The 22,316-nt window shown below is 55.5% G+C and overlaps 1 protein-coding gene across 1 annotated transcript in view; it reads right to left on the bottom strand.

Annotated features, from left to right (window-relative positions):
* Positions 1–2,712: 2,712 nt before the first annotated feature.
* The window catches only part of RXRA (retinoid X receptor alpha), an 82,948-nt gene continuing 63,344 nt past the window's right edge, over positions 2,713–22,316 (bottom strand). Inside the window, exons 5-10 of the mRNA XM_034067869.1 lie at positions 16,404–16,573; positions 11,770–11,899; positions 8,555–8,687; positions 7,522–7,613; positions 6,025–6,130; positions 2,713–3,254 (exon numbers count right to left, since the gene is read on the bottom strand). Of these exons, the coding sequence (XP_033923760.1) occupies positions 3,107–3,254; positions 6,025–6,130; positions 7,522–7,613; positions 8,555–8,687; positions 11,770–11,899; positions 16,404–16,573 (779 nt within the window). The 3' untranslated portion in view covers positions 2,713–3,106. The remainder of the gene's footprint in view (positions 3,255–6,024; positions 6,131–7,521; positions 7,614–8,554; positions 8,688–11,769; positions 11,900–16,403; positions 16,574–22,316) is intronic.

Genomic DNA, 22,316 nt, shown 5'->3' with positions numbered 1-22,316 from the left:
CTCAAACAAGCCTGGAGAATATCCATCATTAATAAGATGAGGACGAAACAAAAAGCCCGAAGTGAAAGAGAATACAAATGCAAGACTCAAACTCATGCACAAGCACGCTGCTTTAAGGCTGCTGTGGCAGATGGGGCCGGACGGATGCACAGAAGCTGTTCCTGCTGCCAGGGCTGGAGGTGTTGGGGGGCTCTGGGTGCTGAGCATCCAGGACCCTCTGACACCCTGTGCGGCTGCTGGGGACATGAAATGGGCTTTATGAAAGCAACAGGGTCAAGGTGAGCTACAACAACACGAGGGCTCCTCAGCCCAGGCCTATGCACAGCCCTTCCCAACACAGGAGCTGAGGCTGCGCTCTGCTGCAGTGGGGAAACTGAGGCATGGAGACACCCCCCCCCCCCCCAGCCTCCCCTTTGCATCACGGGACTGGCTGAGGACACCTCTTGCTCATGGCATTTTGATTTCATCATATCAAATGCCAAATGGGATGGGATGGGACAGGATGGCATGGCATAAAACCATAGAATCACAGAGTAGTTCTGGTTGGAAAGGACCTCAAGATCATCCAGTTCCACCCCCCTGCCATGGGCAGGGACACCTCACACTAAACCATGGCACCCAAGGATGGGATGAGAGCCCTGCTCTGCAGCCAGGCAGCACCCATGGCTGCAGCCATCCAGACCTCGGCCTTGCAAAGCCAGCAGAGCCCAGCACCAACCATCCCCTCCCAAGCCCTCCAAGAGAACCATGGGTTGATACCAGCGCAGTGAGCACTGGCCCTTCCACAACCCCTGCCCAGTGAGCCCCAGCTGAGAGCAGGGCTGGGGCTGCAGGGGCTCTGGGCTCCCACCTCCTGTGCCTGCACCAGCCTGATGCTGGCACGGAGCCGCCTGCCCGTGTTCCCTGGCACCCAATGCGTGTTCCTGCCTCTCACTTGGTTCTCTTGGCAAATCCCTGCAGGATGAAGCTGTTTAATAACATTGTCAGCGGCGTGCGGGCTGTGGAGGAGAGCGGCCAAGGAAGAACCCAGCCCAGTACAAACCCAGCCCAGCACGAACCGAGCCCAGCACGAACCGAACCCAGCACGAACCAAACCCAGCATGAACCGAACCCAGCACGAACAGAGCCCAGCACGAACCGAACCCAGCACGAACCGAACCCAGCACGAACCGAACCCAGCACGAACCGAACCCAGCACGAACCGAGCCCAGCACGAACAGAGCCCAGCACGAACAGAGCCCAGCACGAACAGAGCCCAGCACGAACAGAGCCCAGCATGAACCTGGTTGCACTGGGGCCGCTGCTGTGGGCCAGGCTGTGGGGAGGCAGTGACCCAACATCCTGAGTTTCTTCAGCAGTGAGATGAGCTGTTCCATTGCAGGGATGGAGCTGCTGGGGGGTGACAACCGTGTCCCCCAAAACCAGACATGTGCGCTGCTCCATCCCCCTCCAGCACAAAGATGTTTGAAGACAGTTACAAACCCACAGGGAGCAAGACAAACACCTTTGGGACCTCACATTGCTGTTGTAAAGCACAGGGGATACGGAAGTGAGGGGAAGCCCTTGGCCAACCACAGGCACCTCGTTCTTGGCTCCGAGCAGCCCTTGCTGTGCCGGGACAGCCAGTCCTGCCAAGGGGGAAACCCCAACATCCCTCATCACTTGCTCTGCTGGGCTTTGCTCCCAGGCTGACCTCTCTCTAGGGAACAGCATCCCATGGGGTGTGGGCACATTCCTGTGTCCCTAATTCTCATCTCCCTGCTGTCACACCAAGCCTCAAGGGAAGGACCACGCAGAAGCCAAGATGCTGTTGGTGCTCTCAGCATTCCGGATGGGCTAGGGATGGGGCATGGGCTGCTCCTGCATCCCCATCCATCAGAGACCTCTCAGCCCCACATACAGGGGAGAATTCAGGGCAGGGGGAACCCAGCTCTTGCTTCACCACTAACAAACAGCCACAATTACCAGCACTCCCACTACCATTGGTTTGCAGTGTTTTACAGAGCTGCTGAATCAACAGGAGCAGGCTCCTGGGTGAGCTGGAACCCCCATGCAAGGGGAGGGCTTGTGCAAGCCAGGACTCAGGGTGGTTCTCTGAGCCCACCCCATCAGCTGGAAATGCCCCTCAAACCTCATGAGACCAGGTGAGGACCCAAAGCCCAAGGAGGAGCCATTGCTGACACCAGCTCCTGCTGCTCCAATACAACAGCCCATGAAATCAAGCGTGGTTCCCCCAGGACAGGCTGGACCCAGGCTCAGGAGCGGGGCTGTGCCAGATGCTGGATGCACTGCTGAGAGCTGGGGTCCAGCAAGACCCTGTGAGCTGAAGAAGGGTGATGCCAAGTCCCTGGCAGCCTTAAAGCAGGTACTGCAGCCAGCTCATGTCCATGGGGCAGCTCCACACCAGAGGCATCTTTGGGAAGGGCAGCGATGCCCGGCTGCCCTGGGGACGGCAAAAGGGGCTTTTCAGGTACTGGTGCCCATGGGCTCTGCAGGGCGGCTGAGAGGGAGTCACTGTGTTACTGGGGAGGGATGCAGCTCAATCCCAAATCCTCCACTCCCACCTGGAAGGAGAAGGCTCTGTGCGGCCCTGGGTGACTCACGTGGGGCAGGACCAGGCCGGCTCTGCCCTGTGAAGGAAGCCCCAACACTGCTGCCAACAGGTACAGACCAAAAACTGGATTCTTTTTGTTTTCACTCTTTTTTCTTCTCTTTGTCAAAAGCTCCATCCTCCGAACAGAGCCAGCATCACCCGGTGAGTCCAACCGCTCCCCTTGCTGCCCGGGACTGGGTGTCCCCATCCTGCCCGGGATCCGGAGCTGCCAGGGCAGGGTGCGAGCCAGGGTGGAGGGTGACAAGCTCTGTCCATTCCCACTTGTCCACACATAGCACAGGGAACCAGCGAGCAGGTCTGGAGATGCAGCAGTGACAGCAAATGGAGCAGGGTGAAGGCGACGAGGAGGCGAGGACGGCAGCGGGGGGGTCCCCGGCTCAGACGGTGCCTCCAGCGCCGGGGGGAGGAGGCGAGGACAGGCTGGGCAAGGGGAGCAGAGGAAAGGGCCCATGGGACCCCGGCCGGGCGAGGGGCTGACCCGGCAGCAGTTCTCTAAGTCATTTGGTGAGGTGCTTCCAGCATTTCCATCAGGAAGGTGTCGATCGGCGTGTCGCCTATTAGCTTGAAGAAGAAGAGGTGCTCCAGGCATTTGAGGCCGATGGACCGGAGGGCTGGGAGGCGCAGCAGGAGCTTGGCAAACCTGGGGGCAAGAGAAATGACCTGGTCACACATCCCATCCACATCCCTGCTCTCAAAGCTTCCCTGGATGCTGCTGCTCAGCAGGGCTGGGGGTCAGGCTCGTCCATCACCAAAGCCATGGAGCTACATCCAGAGCTATGCAGAGGGATCATGAGTTATGTCCCCAGCCTTGAAGAGCAGGTCTCCATGGTGGATACTGACAACGTGCTGAGAGCTGAGCTGGAAGAGCTCAGGAAGAAACAAAAGGCCATCCCTGGGCTGGGGAGCACCACTGGCTTCATGCACCATCATGTGTGGGTATGACCAGTGAGCACCCTGAGATGCTCATGGGGTCCCACATCTCCTGCCTGCACCCTGCCTGCACGCAGCCCTTGTGGGAGCGCTCTCAACATAGGAAAAGGCTCTTTAATGGCCAGGAGAGTGTGTTTGTTTTCAGTGCTGCACAACCAGGGCTTGAACATCAGCAGAGCTGAGGCAGCACAGAGAGAAGGGGCTCTCCAGCACTCACACACACACACACACACACACACACAGACACACAGACACACACACACACACACACAGTTATTCCATGCGTGCATGCTTCTCTCTCCCCACTTTTTCTGCTGAGCTGGCGAGAACGGTGGGAGCGGCGCCAGGAAAAACAGCTCAGCCCTACCATCCCATTCAGGAAGTTTCGCTTTAACCCAAACCAGATGATGGCTCCAGCCTGGGACATGGTTAACTGTGAGATAACCGGCCTGCAGCTCACCCTGCCAGGGCTGCAGCACCGAGCACAGGAACAACCCCATTCCCTGCGGCTGCCAGGCATCACCCTAAGCCTTCTCATGGTGCAGGGGGGCACGGCTGGGCTGCTCCTTGGCATGACTCCATCTCCCTGCCGCAGGGTTCCCTTATGCTGTTTACATGGTGCTCACCAGCTCCCCACGGCCAGGACCAGGCTGCAGCCCCACACCAATGGGCAGCTGAAGCAGTGGGAGCCAAGCAGTGCCCACAGTGAGGAGCAGGACACCCACCCCACACCAGGCGTTTGCTCAAGCACAGGAAGAACTTGTTTCCAGCCCCAGATGGGGATCACATCGTGCTGTGGGACCAGGAGGATGGAGAGAGCTCCGAGAGCTTCCTTCAGCTCTTGTGCAACCCTGGACTCCCAGCCCACGGGTTAACCCTCCCCAGGCACCTGGGCTCATTGCACCATTGCCCCACACAGCAGAAGAGATGGAGGTAAGGTCAGCAGTGCTCAGCTGCAGCTCTCAGGACAGCCCTAAGCACACAATAGCCTCTAAGGCACAAGAGAAGGGTGTTGAGGATCACGTCACACAAGGAAGTCCCCAGACCAAGGTCTTTCAAAGCCAGTGAGAGATCAGAACTCCAGAGCCTCTGGTGGGGGTACCAGACCTGAAACACCCCCTTACACATCACTCACCACTGAGGCAGCGCCCTGAGGACCTGCCCTTGAGCCGTGGCTCAGCAGCTCTGTCACACAGTGGATGAGGAGCAGTGCATGGGGCCAGCCCTGTCCCAGGCTGCAGCACCGAGCAGCAGCGTGTGAGGGCAGCAGGATCAGCACCAACCGAGCGCATCCCAACAGGGAGCTAATCCAGGATCACTGCTGGCCACGATTGCCAGGGCTCTCCTGGGGCAGGTAGGGCTGGCTGCTCGCTGAGCCCCTCGGCACCACTGCAGCAGCCAAGCCCAGGCCTGGATTTGGTTAGGAACAGCAATTTAATAACACTCTTGGATGAGGAGTTGGCCTAAGGTGGACACAAACCCTGCAGAGGAGAAGTAATGGCCCCTGCTCTGTGCTCATCCCTCACCTCCCCTCCTCACCATGCCAAACACATCCTAACTCTTGCCACAAGCCAGCCATGCACATCCATAACATCCCTCAACAATCCTCTTTACCATCCACCAGCACTGGCACCCAAACAGGGGAGAAAATAAGACCAATATCCCTTCGGATGTGCCCACTGCATCCACTGCTGTACAAGCATCCTTTCCCCCACTGAACCACCCAGACTGGGACTGCAGGTGAGATGCGAATCCCAGTTGCGTGTGTTGCTTTTCCCAGTATTCCAGCCTCGGCAGCGACAGCACAAGCAGCAGTTTCCAGTGCTCTGCCTGGGCTCTCAAGTGACTGTCAGTAACTTCACTGGCAGTTGCCAGCTTCAGGCTCTAACTGGGAAAATGCACCCACTCAGCTCCAGAGCAGGCCAGGAAAGCATTCCTAATTCCCCCTCCCATTCCCAGCTGGATTGGGGGAGGCGGGGAGGGGAGAAAAGAGCATCAATTGAGGCTTTCACTTCCCAGCAATGATGCCTATCTGCCACCGAAAATTAACTCCATGTGCGTCTGATTTTCACTGTGGTTTGTGCTCCGGGGTTGCCAAAAGGGAAATGATGCCCCTTCCCCTGCTGCGGGGGCTGCCAGGGCTCAGCACCAACCCCATCCCCGCTGCATGGGCTGGAATAGAGCCCTCTGCACTCACAGGGACAGTGCAAGGACCTTCACAGCTGATGCAGGTAGGAAGGAATGGGTTTGCCTGCAGAGAAATGCTCACTCCAGGAGACCTGGGAACAGAGAGCCCTGACTGAGGGACCCAGCACCCACATGGGGGTGCAGGGACCCTGACTGGAGGCACCCAGCACCCACATGGGGGTGCAGGGACCCTGACTGGAGGCACCCAGCACCCACATGGGGGTGCAGTGACCCTGTGGATGGCTCTCAGCCCCTGCCCTGGGCTGCAGCACCCATTGCACCGCAGTACTCACCTCCCGGGCTGGTCGGGGTACTTGTGTTTGCAGTAAGCCTCCAGCGACGCATACACCTTCTCCCTTAACGCCTCCACCTCAGCCGGGTTGGAGAGGCCTTTTGAGTCTGAAAGGCAACGGAAGGACCATCAGCCAAAACCTTCCGGGCAGGCAGGGAACCCCCTGTGCTCCCTCCATCCCTCCCAGCACCACCGGAGCAGGGCACGGTGTGGATACAGGGTCCCAGCCCCTGTGGCTCTACCCAGCACTACTGGGAGCATTCCAGCCCTGACAGTTTGCCCTGTGACTACAGCTCTGGTTTACCCCACCTCACACCCTGACCCCAACCATTCTGGCTCATTCCAGTGGTCACAGACCCTCACTTGAAGGGATTAAGCCCTGTCCTTGAGGGATTTCTCCCTCCGAAGCACTGTGGGAGGGCTGAACGAAGAGTTGCTGCTCAGTAGGTCCCCCAAGGGCTGGTTTTAGTAGGGTGAAAGGGACAATCAAGCCATTGATAGCCCCGAGCACACGCGCCATGGGAACCTCTCCTGATTCCCCTTCTTTTACCATATACGGCTGATCCCGAATTACAGACAATAAATTACTGCTGATTACAGGGAGGGGGATGATAAAAAATAGCCAAGCAGAAAAACAACTCAGAAGCAGCACCAGAGCTGGGGCTGGTGGGGAAGGACACAGCAGGAGCCGTGCTGGGCACAGAGGGATGAGCCCTGGCACTGAACCTTCTCCTTGCCCAGGGTCAGGGGAAGAGAGCAGCAGCAGCAGCAGCACAACGGCTGCTGGAGTGTGCAAACCGAAGCTAACTGCAGACAGACACTCAAGTTCTGGTGTTTTATGAGCACGTTCTGTGCCTTTCACCCTCTCCAGGTCTTCCAAGGGCTTTTCCAGACACACAGTTAATAAAAGCCCTTGGCTGACGAGGCTGGGAAAGAGGACAACAATGGTCATGCTCTAACTTCGCTCTAATCCACACTTGTCTCCTAAAGGATATCTACATTCAGTTTCGCTCCTATTCAGGGACCATTCCCTGAAGCACCAGAACTCTGTTTTCACAGAACCACTGTAAATCTGAAACTGGGCAGAGTGTGATGTGCATCGAGCCAAAGCCCCTCAGGCTCAGCAGAGAGCTCGGCTCCAACAACAGCATTCACCATCCCCTTGGACTATTACAGCCAGGCCCAGCCTAGGCTGAGCCCTGCATAGGGAATATTCTGGATCATGAAACTGAGCTGCCCTCTGTGAGGGGAGAACATCCCCTGGAAGGGAGGCCTGGAGAGCAACATGAGGCATGGACCCAGATCCACCCCTGGCCTCCAAGGGATGTGCTTGTAAGGTGGCAAATGCACATGCAGCTCTTAATTCAACTTGCATCCTTCTTGCGCTGCCCTTGGGAGTTTGGTACCCTCAGTTATTTGCAATGGGGCTTTACAGATATGAAAGGGAGCCAGAAGGATGCAGCATCAGCCAGGATCGGAGAGCAGGTAATGCATGTACCGGGGTTGAAGAGGACAATGGCTCGCAGGCAGCCTAGCTCTGTCTTGTCCATCTGCATGTCTCGCATTTTTGACACGAGTTCTGTCAGTACTCTGCAAAGGACACAGAAACCACAGGCATCAGCATTGGAATGCAATGGGAACACCCAGGTGAGAGCCAGCCCCTGGGCCATGGGCAGTGAGGCCAGAGGACAGCGCTCGCTTAGACCAGCCCAGGGGATGCCCTCACTGTCCTCCTGGATCAAAACGAGCTCAGTAGGGACATCAACAGCTCCTGTGAGACACATCAGGGACCATGAAAGCAGCTTCAACATTCACTGAGGCTCCGGCACCTGAGAGCTGCCTAGAAGTAAGCAATAATAATAAAGACCCCAACAGGTATCTAAAAGCAATTTCCTCCACAGGAATATTTATTGCTCCCTTTGCTCTCGCTGCAGGTGTCGGTTGTGAAGTATTTTCCATGGATTGCCCACATTTCCCTGCTGGATCCTGCAGTGAAGTCACAGTCCTGCACTTGTGACCTCACAGGAAACAAATGATGTCACCAGCTCTGAGAAACAACTTCCTCACGCAGCAAAGGCATGAAGGTGGCTCCAGGCGCTCCCTGGCTTTAGAGCCCTTTTCCTACAGCATGAGATTAAAGAGCCTCGGGATATGCATGTGGAACCTGCAGGCACTCTGGGTGCTTTCTCATTGTGAAAATGAAGTCACGTCTCGGTCCAATTAAAGATGAAAAGAACCAAAGGAGCAGCCTTCTCATAACAGTAGAAGGCATCTGGACCCCATGAAAGGGGTTTGGTTTGCACTGGGCAGCCTTCTCCCTGGGCTGTTGGTTTCTGCAGGCTTAAGAGGAGGGATTTAATGCTGCCTGCAGCAAGGATCACAACACGGTGTGCCCATGCTATGGGAAGGACATAGCCCAGCCAACACATCCCCATCCAACCCCTCAAACAGGGAATGGAGCAGCGTGGGGATGGGGATGTCCGGGAAGGTGCATGCCCGGTGCCCATCCCGGTGCCCGTCCCTCTGCCCACCTATCGAAGATGGCCCCGACGCCGGCGCTGTGCGCGCTGTTCCGGTGCACGTGCAGCCCGGTGGCAAGCAGGATCCCATCTTTCACGGCTATGGAGCGGTGGGAGAAGGAGGCGATGAGGAGCTCGTTCCACCCTGTGAGGAGACAACAACCGAGGGTTAGAGCCGGGGGTGTTCGGTGGGATGGGGAACCAGCAGCATCACCTCCCTGGTGCTCCAGAGATGCTGGATGGGGATGGGAAGGGAGCGGGAGCTGCCCCTGTCTTGGATGTCAGGGAAGGAAAAACCCATTAAGGCACAAATGCACTAAAAATACCCGGTAAAAGGGAAGCAGCTTCCTCCATAAACCTCACAGGCCCCAGAGCAAACAGCTCTGCCCTGCTCCTCTCACTGTGAGCCCTGCGCTCCCTCCACCCTGCAGCCTCTGAGCAGCTCCAGCCCTGTTAACCCTTTGTGCTGCTGCTGGGCTCACTGTCCCATAACAGGCACACAGGTTCAGGGGCCATGAAGACTGACTGCACGTTTGTTGCTTCTGCCATACAGATACGGGCAGGGATCACCTCTCCTCTCTCCTGCTGCTGTACAGGGATGTCCCACATCCACAGCTGCTCCACTAACAGCTGCCCTAGCTGCTTGGAAGTCAGCTCATTAGTTACTGGACATGGTACTTCAGGAGATAGGAAACCACATCCTTTGAGCCCAGACTCCATGGGAGCGGTTGAAGCTTGTTACAAATGGAGAAGGGAAGGGAGATGTGAGCTCCCTTCCCACCATCCGGCTCTACCTAACTTAACACTTCTTCATTCCCACCTGAGTCCAGGAATGCCTGAACCAAACCCTTAACAAAGGAAATGCTGCAAAGTTTGAAGGCTGGAAGTCCTGGTGAGTTTCACCCATCTTCAGAGGGGTCTCCAACACTCATCACATGGCCTGAAGATGTTCTGGGGTCCAGACACACCAGGACATTGGACTGTGCTTTCTTTCCCATACAACAACATCCTTGGCCTCCCCTCCGGCCACAGCACCGTCTTCTCCCACTGATTGGACTAAGCACAAGGTCCCCCCGTGCTGTATTTACCTACTGCCCAGGGATGGGCTGTGCCATGGGGAATGTTGACAAGGAATAAAGTTCACTCTTTCCTAAGTGGCCACAGGATGTTTCCACCCCGGTCACGGGAACATTTACTTGGCGATGCTGGGCGAGGCCTGGCGCCCACAGAGGGATTGCAACACCATGGAACCCAATGGGACAGAGGAGGGGATGTGGGGCTGCACCCGGACTATGGAGAGCACAGACCCACAGAAAGAGGCTGTGGGGCTGCCCTCCAGACCCACAGCAACTCCAACCAACAGGAACCATGTCCCTGGGGCACAACATCCCTGGATCACAGCATCCCTCTGTGGCACCAGCTCTCAGCTCTGCCCTGACTCCAGCCATCAACCATCACCCTCCTGCCGTGGCTCCTCACAGCCCCAGCAGGGCTGAATCCAGCCTCCTGCTTGCCAAGGATGCATGGAAGCAGTGAGGCTGCAGGGAGCTGCCAGCATCTGTGCTGGGCTTATTCCAGCTACAGAGCACTGGATTAATCAGCATCCTCCAGCTGAATTATTCCCATTTAGAGCTGGAATGTTTCAACTGGAATGGGGAACCTGTTTCTACCCAGTGCTTTCACCAGAGCATACCCAAAGAGCTGACAGGATAGAGGCAAGCAGGAAACACCAGGGATAACCACAGGCAGCAAATCCGAGTTAGGAATCAAACAAATCTACCCAAAGGGGTTTGCATTTCAGGCCAAGCTCTGGAGAAGCAGAGCAGATTCCTTTGACTCTCATCAAACAAGGTGGCTGCAGCCTCTGGGGATGCTCTGGCTCCTCCGGAGCAGGAAAGGCACCTGGCAGTGCAGTGACCATCGTGTGAATCCATCCCACTCCCAAGTTTCCCCACCAGCCCTATAAAATGAACTGCAGCTGCAGGTGTGATGCTCAGCATCCTTTGCCATCCTGGCCTCAATGCAGAGAAAACATCAGGTTATTCCTGTCTCAGCCACAGCAAGCTTGGAAACAAGAAATCCCAGGGAAAGAGGCTTCAGGAGCTGGTTCCCTTCTCCAAAAAGCTCAGAGAAGGAAGACTCCTGAATGATTCAGGATGAGAGGAAAGCTGCTGCTGGCCCATGCAGACTCGCACTCTGCTTAGCTCTGCCTCCAGGGACGCTGGAGCTGAGCCTCACGATGCTCTCAGCTACATTTAATACTTCAATACTTCATATTTAATACTTCAATATTTCATGGGCAGCTGCTCTCTGCAGGCCACTTGCCCCATTCAATAATAGATGGAGCCCCTGGTTACCTGGGGGGGTCATCTGAGGCCCCGGCAGCAATGCCTGGAGCAGGGAGCCCATTGGAGCCACTCCAGCTCAGGGCCTCCTGGCCATGGGGTCAGAGCCACCATGAGACCTGCGATGGGGTCTGCAGCCCCCTCTCCTCCTGCCCCATGGAAGCAGCTTCATCCACCCTCTTCTTCCTCTTTAAGGGAGCATCAAGCCAAAGCCATTTTAATGACTTATCTGCTGACTGGAGCTCTGCAGAGAGCTTCATGCCTACAACACCCCCTCATGGAGCTCTGCTCTTGGTTTCCTGCCCTCCCTGGTCTCTGTGTACAACCTGCCAGCAGCAGGAGCCTGCATTCCCTCAATGGGAGAAGACCCTTTCTGCACTGAACTTCACCTCCCAAAGCAGACCCCTGCAGCACGAGGGAACTCACAACAAACCCAGGGACCTGCATTTCCATCATGGTGGGTGGGAGAGGTGATGCCTCCCTCGCCTCCTTCTGCTTCTAATTATGATCAAACATTCTGGTCTGATGAGGTCTCATGGAGACCCCGAGCACACTTGGTCTTCCAAGCCCAGCCTGGGAGGAAGGCAGCATGTGGCTGCCCTGGTTTAACCACCCTGTGCACATCCCGAGCTCCTCACCCATCCCGGATGAAGCCAGGCCATTCTTCAGCTGATAGGCAGCTGTGTAACATTCTGGATCCCATTCAGCAACACTTCCCTTGGGGCTTTTAGAATCCCATTTAGCAATTGAATTATCAGAGCCTATTACTCAGAATCACTAATGGCTTTCAAGTGGCTGGGACCTAAATCCAAGTGTGATCCCATCACTGGTGAGATGTGGCATTCCTGCATCCCTGAGCCCCACAGGACGCTTCCCACTCACCTGCTCTGAGCAAGATGACCTGGTCATCCAGGGGCAGCTCCGAGAAGTGGGGGATCCTCTTGGCCCACTCCACCAGGGTGAAGAGCTGTTTGTCTGCTGCCTGGCATATGTTTGTCACCGGGTCATTGGGCTGCAAGGGAAGGAGATGGAGAAGTTGGGAGAGGGCAGAGCAAGGAGAGGCTGGAGGGGCAGCTGAAGGGGTTTGGTGCTTCCCTGCTGCAGGGAAGGACCCCAAGGCTGGCAGCACCCCACAAGTGGATGTTATCTGGAGGTGACTTGGCTTGTGCACCAGAACCAGGAGTGCAGAGACCCAACATCCATCACAATGACTGATGGACTGAGTCAGCTCCAGCCTGGGGAAGGGGAGGCTCCCCGAGCCAGCATCTCCTGCTCCATAAACCAGCACCGGGGGGGGGCACTGCAGAAAACCAGAGAAAACCCCTCTCCTTTGAAATATTATCCTGTAACAAAACCCATCTGCTCTCAAGCAGGACAGTCAGCCTAAACACACCAAATCCCTGTTTAAAGGAACTGCTAACAGCTCAAGTGGGCTCGTGATTAGAAACTGGAAGAGCCTGTCTAAGCCTGGCCAAGACAGACCTCACTATACGAGTGTGTATATAGGGTTTACCTCTCTGGACAGGGATGTATGAGCCCCTGCACATGTCCTGCCCTAATCCCTGCTGATACCTACCAGCTTTGATTGTACGAGTATTTTTCTCCCATGTCCTTAAAAGAGCAGTTTCCCAAGCAGAGCAGAGGTGTTTACTTCACCCCTGGATCACAGGGGAAGGGTGGGAATTTGGAGGCAGAGCAGACACGAACATGGGGGTAACCTCTCATCCTGCGAGCTGTGGTTCCATTGGGATGAGGCTGGTCCTCATCCGGAGCTGGCTGCACCCCAGGAACACCCCCCACGCTGCTGACTCCCATTGCAGCCCCCCCACTGTTCCCTGGCAGCAAACACAAACCCTGGGCCTCAGTGGCCAACGTCTCCCATTCTCCAGGCCTAAAATACCCAGGGTCTGGCAGCTGAGGGGCACCCCCCCATGATGCCTCTTCACCTGTTCCGGGCAGAGATGGATGGGGATGGGCTCGGGTTCAGCAGTGCAGCCCAGGAGCATCGGTACTGGGATCATCCTCCTGCTCTGCCCGGCTCCAGCAGCTCCCCGGAGGCACAAGGGCAGGGGGTGTCACTTGAGGAGCTGAGTATTCCCTGGGAAGGGGATGTGAGCAGAGATTGGGCTTTTCCATGGGAGAGGGTGGAGAGGTGGGATTGCCACTGGACAACAGGAAAAGCTTCAACTGGGTGCAAGTAAGAGCTTTGTAGGCTGAAGTGTTTCACTGGGAACAGGGAATGTAAGCATTCAGAGGCATCTGCAGGAAGGGTGAGGAAAGGGACACACATGGCCAAGCTATAGGAACATGACTGACCTCAATTCATCTAAGCTTAGTCAGCAGCCAGGTGGAGAACCCAGTGTCCTGGCTCCCATGGGATGGAGACATGAATTATGGAGACCCCATGTGCCAGCAGAACCTGACCACAGAGCAACAAGAACCTGCAGGCCCCATGGAAGGGTTATTTTAGGGAACTAGGAAGCTTTTGCCAAGGCTTTGATCAGGGGCTGCCTCTCGCAGGCTGTCCCTGTCCCCAGGGCTCGCAGCAGGCAGGCTGCTCACCACTGCTCTGCGGGCAGCACACGCTGTACCCAGCCCCTGTGCTCCATACAGAGCCCCAGCGAGGGGCCCAGCCTTTAATGACACCTCGGATGGCAGCTCCTGGAATCACCTCGGTGCTTCCTGGAAGAGCTTAATCACAGCAGCTGAAGGTGTCATCACAGGAGGGCCCTGCCGGGTTCCAGCAGGGATCTGCTCCGTGGCGCTGGAAACCCTGCCCGGGTGCTGTAAGCAAACCCTCCTGCAGTAAATAGCAAGGGCACAGTGCTGAGTGTGACCGGATGAAAGGACACACAGGCACCTGATCCTGCTGGAAAACCAGAGCTTGGAGACAGCTTCCCAAAAAGGGGGACTTGAAACCAAAGGCCAATGAAGAGCTAACGGGGATAAGAGCTCTCAGTTACAGGCTTTGCCTTTCGGTGGCAGGAGCCCATCAGAGCTGGTACTTAATGCTGCAGGAGCCTCGCTCTGCAGCTGCTGGAACAGGGGGAACCCATCCTCACCTCACACCCACTGTGCTGCCCAGGACAGGTACCTGCTGAGGGCGAGGCCGGCTCTCCAGGGATGGGGATCTCCATCCCTGCATCCTGACTCCTCCATGCCTGCATCCAGCATCTCCAGTGATGGGGATCACACACGGCAGCAGAACCCTGCAGCCCTGCTCACCCACAGCTCACAGGACCCTCATGGAGGATGCTTCACCAGGGTCAGCAGCCCAACCATCATCAGCTCCTTGCAGCAGCTGAAGAGCTTTTATCAGGGGTTCACAGGTGCAGCTGCTTGGAGTGTTTGAGTGATTGATGGTCACCAAAACACCTGTACCCTCCACCACCTGAGGCAGGAGGAGAGCAGTCTGCATCACCAGATCTCTGTCTTAGCTCCTTTCTGCCTGGCTCCGTGTCCTGCCCTGTCTGTGCCACCCACTGCACTCCCCATTCTCAAACCTCCATCTATCCAAACCATGCATGTACGCTATCCTCTCTGCTGTCAATCAAGGTGTTGGGATAGAGGTCCCCTCCCCGGTCCCATGCTCAGCCTTCATCAGCAGCGTGCTTGGATACCCAGGCTGCTGGATCAGCTCCGGGGCTGCAGACCCCTGACCCTCATTCTGACCAGCCCTGAGTTCTGAAGCCCCACACTGGGGTGGAAGGAGCTGGTGCCAGCGCCAGCCTGGCTGAGCAGAGGGCTCAGCACTGGGATCTCTGCTCTCGGAGCAGCCAGGGCACCAGGAGGTGACAGTGACACAAGAGCATCTGTGAGATGAGAGCTCCTGCAGGACCTCCTGGCACAGCCCGATGGGAACAGCCCCACAAGCTCTGCAGCTCCGGCAGCCTCAGTGCAGATGGACCCTGGCTCACAGGAAACAGCTCGAGGTTCACCCCTGTCTATCCGGCTGCCTTCCCTTCGCAGGGGAGGGCAGGAGGAGGCAGCTCCTCTGTCTTCCTGCCCCTCATGCAGTGGCCTGTCACTGAGCTGCTGACCTCATACATCTGCTACAAATGTCACCTCATCGACAGAAGCTGCCTGACAATACCAGGGCATCTCAGCCAGCCTCCTGCTCCTATTTAGATGCAGCACACATCCTCCTTCACAGTAATGCGTGTTGAATTATGCAGGAACCAGCTTTCAATTTGCTACAAGAGGCTGAGGAGACGCAGTGCCAGATGAAGCCATTTATTTCAGCTGGCTCTCTGGGGTTTGTGTTCAAGGCAGCACAACGCTGGCTGCAGCTCTCCGCCAGTCTTCAATCCTGCTGCCATCAGAGCCCCTCGCTAACCACAGTGGAGCTGCCCCCTCCAATGCAGCTCCATGGTGATGGGACCCGCAGCTGCAGGGCATCACTCCCAAATGCAGGTGAGAACCATGCCCTGGATCTGCTTCTGGACAACTTCCCTGAGGCATCAGCTCCATCCATAGCAGGAAGCCTGCTATGCACTGAAAGCCCTCACCCAGCAAGCCAGCCACAGAGCATCCCATTGAGGCACTCAAGGCTTGGACTCCTACACACTGGGATCTGCTGTCAGTCCCTGCCAGAGAAGGTATTCCTGGCTCAATCCTCCAAGCCTCATCTAGAGATAAAGTATTATTGTAGCAGCAAATAAATACTGCAGCCTGCTCGCTAGACTTGCTGGAAATAGCTGCATTTCATCATCTCAACCCCGGAGACACCAAGCACAGAGCAGCAGGAATCACACAGGGATATTTCAGTGCATGACCCTGCTCTCGGGGTTAGCTCACAGAGCACAGCTCTACCTGTGCTCCCCAAGGGCTGCACCAGCCTGGGCAGTGAGTACTCTCTGTGACAGGGCTCCTTACAAGGGCTTTGCAAAGGCTTTATCCTAGAAACAGGGTTGCAGATAGGCTGGCTCTCACATCTGGAGGCAGCTGCTTTGCAGGGAGGCTCTTCACAGGCAGGCTTTAACCTGCAGATATGGGAATCTCTTAGGAAAGGGACCAGGACAGTTTCCCTCATCACAGCTACTCACTCTTTTCCCATTTCTCTGCTGTTAGCACAAAGTCCTGTTAAAGCCCAGACGCTTCAAGCAGTCACAGTTATAATGCAAGCTTCTAAAGGGGACCACTTGAAAGCAAACTCAACAACCTCCTGCAGCTCTTCCCTTCTTGGAGCCCTGCAGCTCTGTAACTGCATCTGAAGAGTCACACCTGGGCTTTACAGCTCTTATCTCCCTGCACTGCAGCCACACAGGTCTGTCTGTTGGCCTGACTGGCCTCTGAGCTCCACGAGCACCAAGGGTCTCCCTGCCCTATAACACATGGGGCTCTTGACTAAAATAGCATCTTCTCCTGAGAAGGAAAGTTCTATGCTGGGGCCTGTGCAGGGGCAGGGGCTCTGCTTTCACCTAAGCTGTTGTACTCATGCCATGTCACCCTGATGCCCCACAAGCCTCCCCTTCCCTCCTGAGTGCCAGGCTGGGGCCAAGGGAGCGGTGCCTCACCGAGCTCGGCGTCAAGCCCATGTTCGCTTCAATGTAGGTCTCTGTCTTTGGCTCCACCGCGAGCTCAGCCTCCAGGATCTTCTCCACGGGCATGTCCTCATTGGCACTGCTTGTGGACTCCACCTCGTTCTCGTTGCGGTCCTTGCCCCTCTGCCGCTCCTCCTGCACGGCTGCAAGGGGACAGGGAAGGGACAGGGTCAGTGCAGGGCTCCCGGACACGGTGCCACGGCTGAGCTGGGCGATGGAGCCCCATGGAGATACAGGTGTTACTGCCCCATGGAGCCCAAAGCATCCTCAGACCTGCAGGACCACAGACACCCACCCGACCTTCCCACCAGTGTGGTCAGTGGGGCTCAGGCTTGGACAGTCCAAAGGGGTGTGAGGAACAGGGAAGCTCCTGCTCAAACATGGAAACTTCCCATTGTGTGGAGGGAGAGATCCTGGAAGCAAAAAGGTTTAACACAAATGATGAAAAGCAAAGTAAGTCACTGTGGGAAGGGAAATGGATGGGTGAGGTGGTAACATACAGGAATCCTAAAGAAATGGGTCAGTTTAAAGCTAAGTCCAGGGTTCAGCCACCTTCTGAGCTTGTCAGTGCTGAATACCCACAGAGGTCACGTCATGCATCTAGTGCCCTGGTCCAGCAGTGATGCTAACAGCAGGGGGGCCACCGGCAGCACACTGGTACTGTGGGACAGGAGCCGGAGCAGGGATTGCAGCAGGAGCTCCATGCAAACCACCATCCTGCCTCTGGGCAACCTGAACCAGACAGGAGACAAATCCTGTGTGGTAGGAATAACCCAGGCAGGAGCACATCACATGCTGGTGAGTATGTCTGAGCAGTGCAGAGATGAAAAACACTTATTAGATGCTAATAAAATTCTCATTAATGGTGTCCCTTTGAAGCCAGCACACAATTCCCTGAACCTGGGAAGCAGCTTCATGCAAACACTTCCATCAGTAACTATCTCCCCCTCAATCATCGTGTTCTATGCCCCATATCACACACTCTAACAGGCAGGACTGTCCCTGCCTGGTCTACCCAAGCCAGGTGAGCTGTTGCTGTCCAGGGCTCAGGTTCATGCTGTGGCTTTTCTCCATGGGGTTGGATTCTGCTCTTCACTGTTTGAGGACAACATAAAATCCTGCTTACATTTCTCACACCCCCCCCCCCGCTTTCGAGTCATCAAAAGGCTCAAGATTCTTGCTTAATGCCAACCCTTCTTCAACAGCACAGATGCACCAAAGCTCCTCTGGGCACAGTAGAAGAGATAAAACACCCACTAAATAACAGAAAAGCCTGAGAGAAATGCAGACTCTCAACAAATGGGCTTTTGTAAAATGACTTAAATGCCAAAGACCTGATCACAGCCACAACAGGGCTCAAGGATAAAAGTGCAGCACGAGATCAACCTCCTCCACTGCTGGGATGACTCCATTGGGAAGAGGTGTTGGTCCAGAAGACAGATCCTCATGCTCAGCCGCCAGTGACTGAGCTGGACACCAGGATGTGTGGATGAGATGCAGGACATCCTTGCTGGATGTGGCTTTCAGGGATGCCCACGAGGCAGTAGCTCATCAAGGTACCGAACCGGTTGTAGATGTGATTTTCTCTCCCCTCACACAGCTCAAGGAATGAAGAGGGAACAACTTCACTTCATGTGAGCAACAGGTTTGCTCCTGCAGCAGCTCTGTGCCCGGCCTTGGGGTGCAGTCACAGGTGCACACATCAATGTGTGCATGGCCACCTCCAGCCACCTCATTCCTCCACGTGTGGCAATCCCAAAGTCCCTCTGCAGCGCCCAGAGGTTGAATTCATTTCCGATCTCACGTCTCTAACCCCTGGTTTCAGATTGGCCAAGGGGGGGCAAAGCTCAACACATCCCAAAAGCCACAGGGATTTGCAGTCATAGCCAGGGGCAGATGTCTGCAGTTTATTGCAATCAGTATTTCCCTGCCGAGGCCCTGAGCTGGTGTTCCTCAGTGGAGATGCTGAGGGACACATCGCTACTTCAGAAGAGAACGGGGACTGTGGTTCTGGAGATGGAGAGAAAGACAACAGGAGGGGAGGGGGAAGAAGGAGCAGGGATTCAAAAGCAAATCAGGTTTTTCTTTCAATCATGCAGTAGGAGATGCTTGTGTGAAGGAACATCTCAGTAGTGAGGAGACCCCTCACCATAAACACCTCCAACCTTAGCCCTGGAGTCCGCTCCCCACTCCCACTGGGGACTGGTCAAATAAACTGTGATGGAGATGACAAATCCATTTCCCCTATGGCTTTGGTTTGGGATCTGGTTTCTTTGTGCCTTACTTACTTTATAGATCTTTAAAAAAAGAGAACCACAAACGTGGCAGCTGCACAGAAGTTTGGTAATACTGAAATGGGAATACCTGGTTCTTCTCGGCTTCCCAGAGGTCCTGTGCGCCGGGATGGATGGTGCTCCATCCCTGTAACACAGTAAAGTTCAGAAACAATGATCATTATCTCACTCGGTTCTGGTTCTTCTGCTGGATCCTTCTCTTCCATTCATGGGAGTTGTGAACTCACAGGCTAGAGAAAAATCCAGCTGTGGTTGGCTCCTCCAACCCAAACTCTCCCTTGTGGCACAATCACTGTATATTGTGTATATTGTACAATGTGCTTCTCCCTCCTGTCTCTGCAGACCCCTCACAGGGGTAGCAAGGACAGGGCACAGGGTGGCAGTGCACAGAGTGGGTTCTGCTGCTAGCTCCCAACTCTTGCTCCTCATCCACATCCCGCTGTCACTGTGCCCCTTTGCTGGGCTGGGTGGGCAAGGAGACATCCAGAGGATGTTCAAGAGGATCTCGGGAAGAGGATTAACTGCAGAGCGCCTGTGATAACAAGGCATTTGACAGTGTGACCCGCAAGGACCCTTCCAAACCTCATGTGGCTCTCTTGCTCTCACTGCAGCAGGATGGTGATAACGAGGTAAAGGGCTGGAGAACACATCCTGGTGCCAGACAACAGGAGGGATGGGCTGGCAAGAGCCCTGCAAGACCAGCGTGACCCTCCTGTCTCCCATCACACTCAATTACTGCCTCAGCAGATGGGCTTGTAGGGACAAACCATGGGGCTTGTGCAGGCTGGATGCAGGAGGCCATGGAGAGGAGCCTGTATCCTTGTCCTCCCACCTCACTGCTCGGGCTGCAGGAGTTAGACAAGATCCACTCTTAGGACGATGCTGTTCCAAGGCTTCTGGTCAGGAGAGTGGCACAGCATTGGATGTGGGTCTGTTCTCCTTCAGTGCAGGTGAGCCAGGCCTATAGCTTGCTGCAACCCAAAAACACCCTCCTGAGAGGCAGAGCCACCCCAGGCTGGTGGTGCCTCCTCCTCACTCCATGCTTTCAGGGCTGAGCTTCCCCATGCTCTGCTGTGCTCGTGCCTGTGCCAATGCTTTTAATGGTCTTCAAGGAGACTCGTGCGGTTGTGAGGGTTTCTGGTCTCATTTTCTTAAGGCAAGGCAAGCATCCAGACCTTGCGGTCCACTTGAGGGGAAAAGAAGCTGTTGTAATCCCAGAGCTCAGCCCCAGCTCCTCCAGCTGTGCCTCAGCCGAGCCGAGGACAGAAGCCTGTTTCCCATGGCACCTGATGAAGAGTGTCATTCTGCTTGATGTGACCTGTACTCGCCTCAGGCTGTTTGCTGTCATTCTTCATCTTGAGCTCCCCAGCCCATCTGCACTTCCCCAGGCCATGGCACAGCCAGAGACGAAGCCCCATGTGTCACAACCACTTCTCTCTTTAAGAGCCCAATCACCTCATCCCACAGGGACTGCAGATGAGCCCCAGCTGCCCACATCCAAGGGCTGATGTGCAGAAGGCCAGACCCATCCTCTGCCGGTGTGAACATCCACACTGGGCTCCTTGCCTTTGCTAAACAAGGTGACCAAACCAACCGGTGCCAGTGGGGCAGTCGAGTAATGAAGGTTCCAGCTGCTGGAGATGACCAAGCTGCTCCTGAGGCTCTGGAGAGGGCTTGGAGATGCTGAGAAACCACCACAGCATCCCCAGCTTGTGCCACTGCATCACAAGCACCATGATGAACATTGCTGGGTCCCTGCACTGTGAGCCCCCATAATCCTACAGCAAAAGTCCTTTCCCAGGCCAGGGCTGCTGCAGAGAAACCCGATTCTGTGCCCTGCCCACTGACAAGGTGCTAAAAGGAAAACCGTGTTAAGTGCTCGGTGTTTTTAACAGCCGGTCACAGATGCCATGTGGGCACTGGCAGTGGGTTTCCCACACTGACCACTGCACGGCCATGCTCAGCACCGGCTTTTGTGCCAGAGGAATGTTGAGGAGAGCAGAAAGAGGCCCAAAGGGACAGGATTTTCACTGAGACCCCCTATGGGCAGCAGCATCCCAGGCTTGTTTGTTTGCTGGGAGAGACATGGAGGCACTGTCGGCTCCTCATTACCACTTACTATTAATACAGACCCGTCTTTGTTTCCAAGAGGAAAATCCATCCCTCCATCCAGGAACAACAGTGTGACGACTGGATGGGGCTTGGTTCTTTTCATGGAGAAGGATAATTCACTCCCACCAGAACTGGACTGAATGGGGTTTTGTCTGTGGGACAGACCCAGCATCTGGAGCCCCTGGGAGCCCAGCACCAAGGCTCAGCCCAGGCCTTGGGGATGAACAGAAGATTCACTTTCTGGCTCTCCCATTCTTCTTAGCACACTCTGATCCTCTCCCCCCTTCATCCCTTTTGCTCCATGCCATGTCCCAGCAGATGCAGCATCCCCAGAGCAAACAGGGATAAGGATGCTTTCCAGACCAGTCCAACGGGCACGTGCCCCAGCATCACAAGGGCTCTGGTGGCCTCCAAGACCCAAACCTGCTCAGTCTTCCCTGAGCCTGCAGGTGGGTGCTGGCTGGAGGGGATTGGGGGTTTCTGTTTCACTGCTGGTAGGATTTATTCGGCTCTGCTGCCTTTTATGAAGCCACATCTTTGCTGGGCCTCACCCAGCATCTTGAAGCACTTATGCCCAAGGTACCTGTTCATGCTGAAAATGCCACCCAGCCAAGGAAACCAATCCAGTGTTTCCTATTTCTGCTGCTTTCTGCTGCTTCAAACAACCTCAAAAGCTGAGACACAAGAAAACAATGGTATTTTCTCCAATATTTTCAACTAAATGCTCACTCCACTCTCCAAGCCAGACCCTGTGAAGCTGAAGCAAACAGCAGCATTGCTAAAACAACGAGAGAAAACCATAAACCAAACCCTTCCCTCAACACAAGAGTATCCTTAAGCACAAAGAACAAGCCCAGCATCATTTACCCAGCCGGTTTAAAGACAGCACTTTAAAAGGATATAAGAAACAAGCTCATTAAGCTGAAAGACATTTTCCATTCCGAAATGATTACTAAAAATAGCTGTGCTCTGACCTCTGCCCCCTCACCAGGGCACAGCCACTTGTCGCTTTTACATTCACTCGGACACAGGGTTGGAGACCTGAATTCCTGCCCTTTCTCCCCAGGCTGTTCTCTTGGGGACCCGGAGGAGGCCGGGATGGCTCCAGCACCGAGGTGCAGGGGTATGCCCAGCCAGGGCAGGGGATCAGGAACAGCCCAGGAGCTGATGTGCTGATGCCGAAGCTGAGCTCAAGTCACCCCAGGTTAAACCAGGGGGAACCTCTGGACCCTCTGGACTTGGTGATGTACCAGAGCAGCTCTGAGCTGCAGCCTGGAGTCACTCCCTGTGATGCTGCAAGTCAAGCCCCTTCTAGGTTAAATCCCTCAGCTTGACAAGAGGGGAAAACCAACCCACAAACACAGGGGAAGGGGAAGAATTACTGCAGGCTGTGAAGTTTAATGAGGTCTTGAGAGATCAGGCACGCAACTGGACAGATGTCCTGGATCCTCAGAGCACAGCTCTGGATCATGTCACAGCA

Source organism: Melopsittacus undulatus, chromosome 11, assembly GCF_012275295.1.
Source record: "Melopsittacus undulatus isolate bMelUnd1 chromosome 11, bMelUnd1.mat.Z, whole genome shotgun sequence".
NCBI classification, from domain to species: Eukaryota; Metazoa; Chordata; class Aves; order Psittaciformes; family Psittaculidae; genus Melopsittacus; species Melopsittacus undulatus.
The sequence above is the reverse complement of the archived record's forward strand: the minus strand, read 5'-3'. Positions and strand labels throughout refer to the sequence as shown.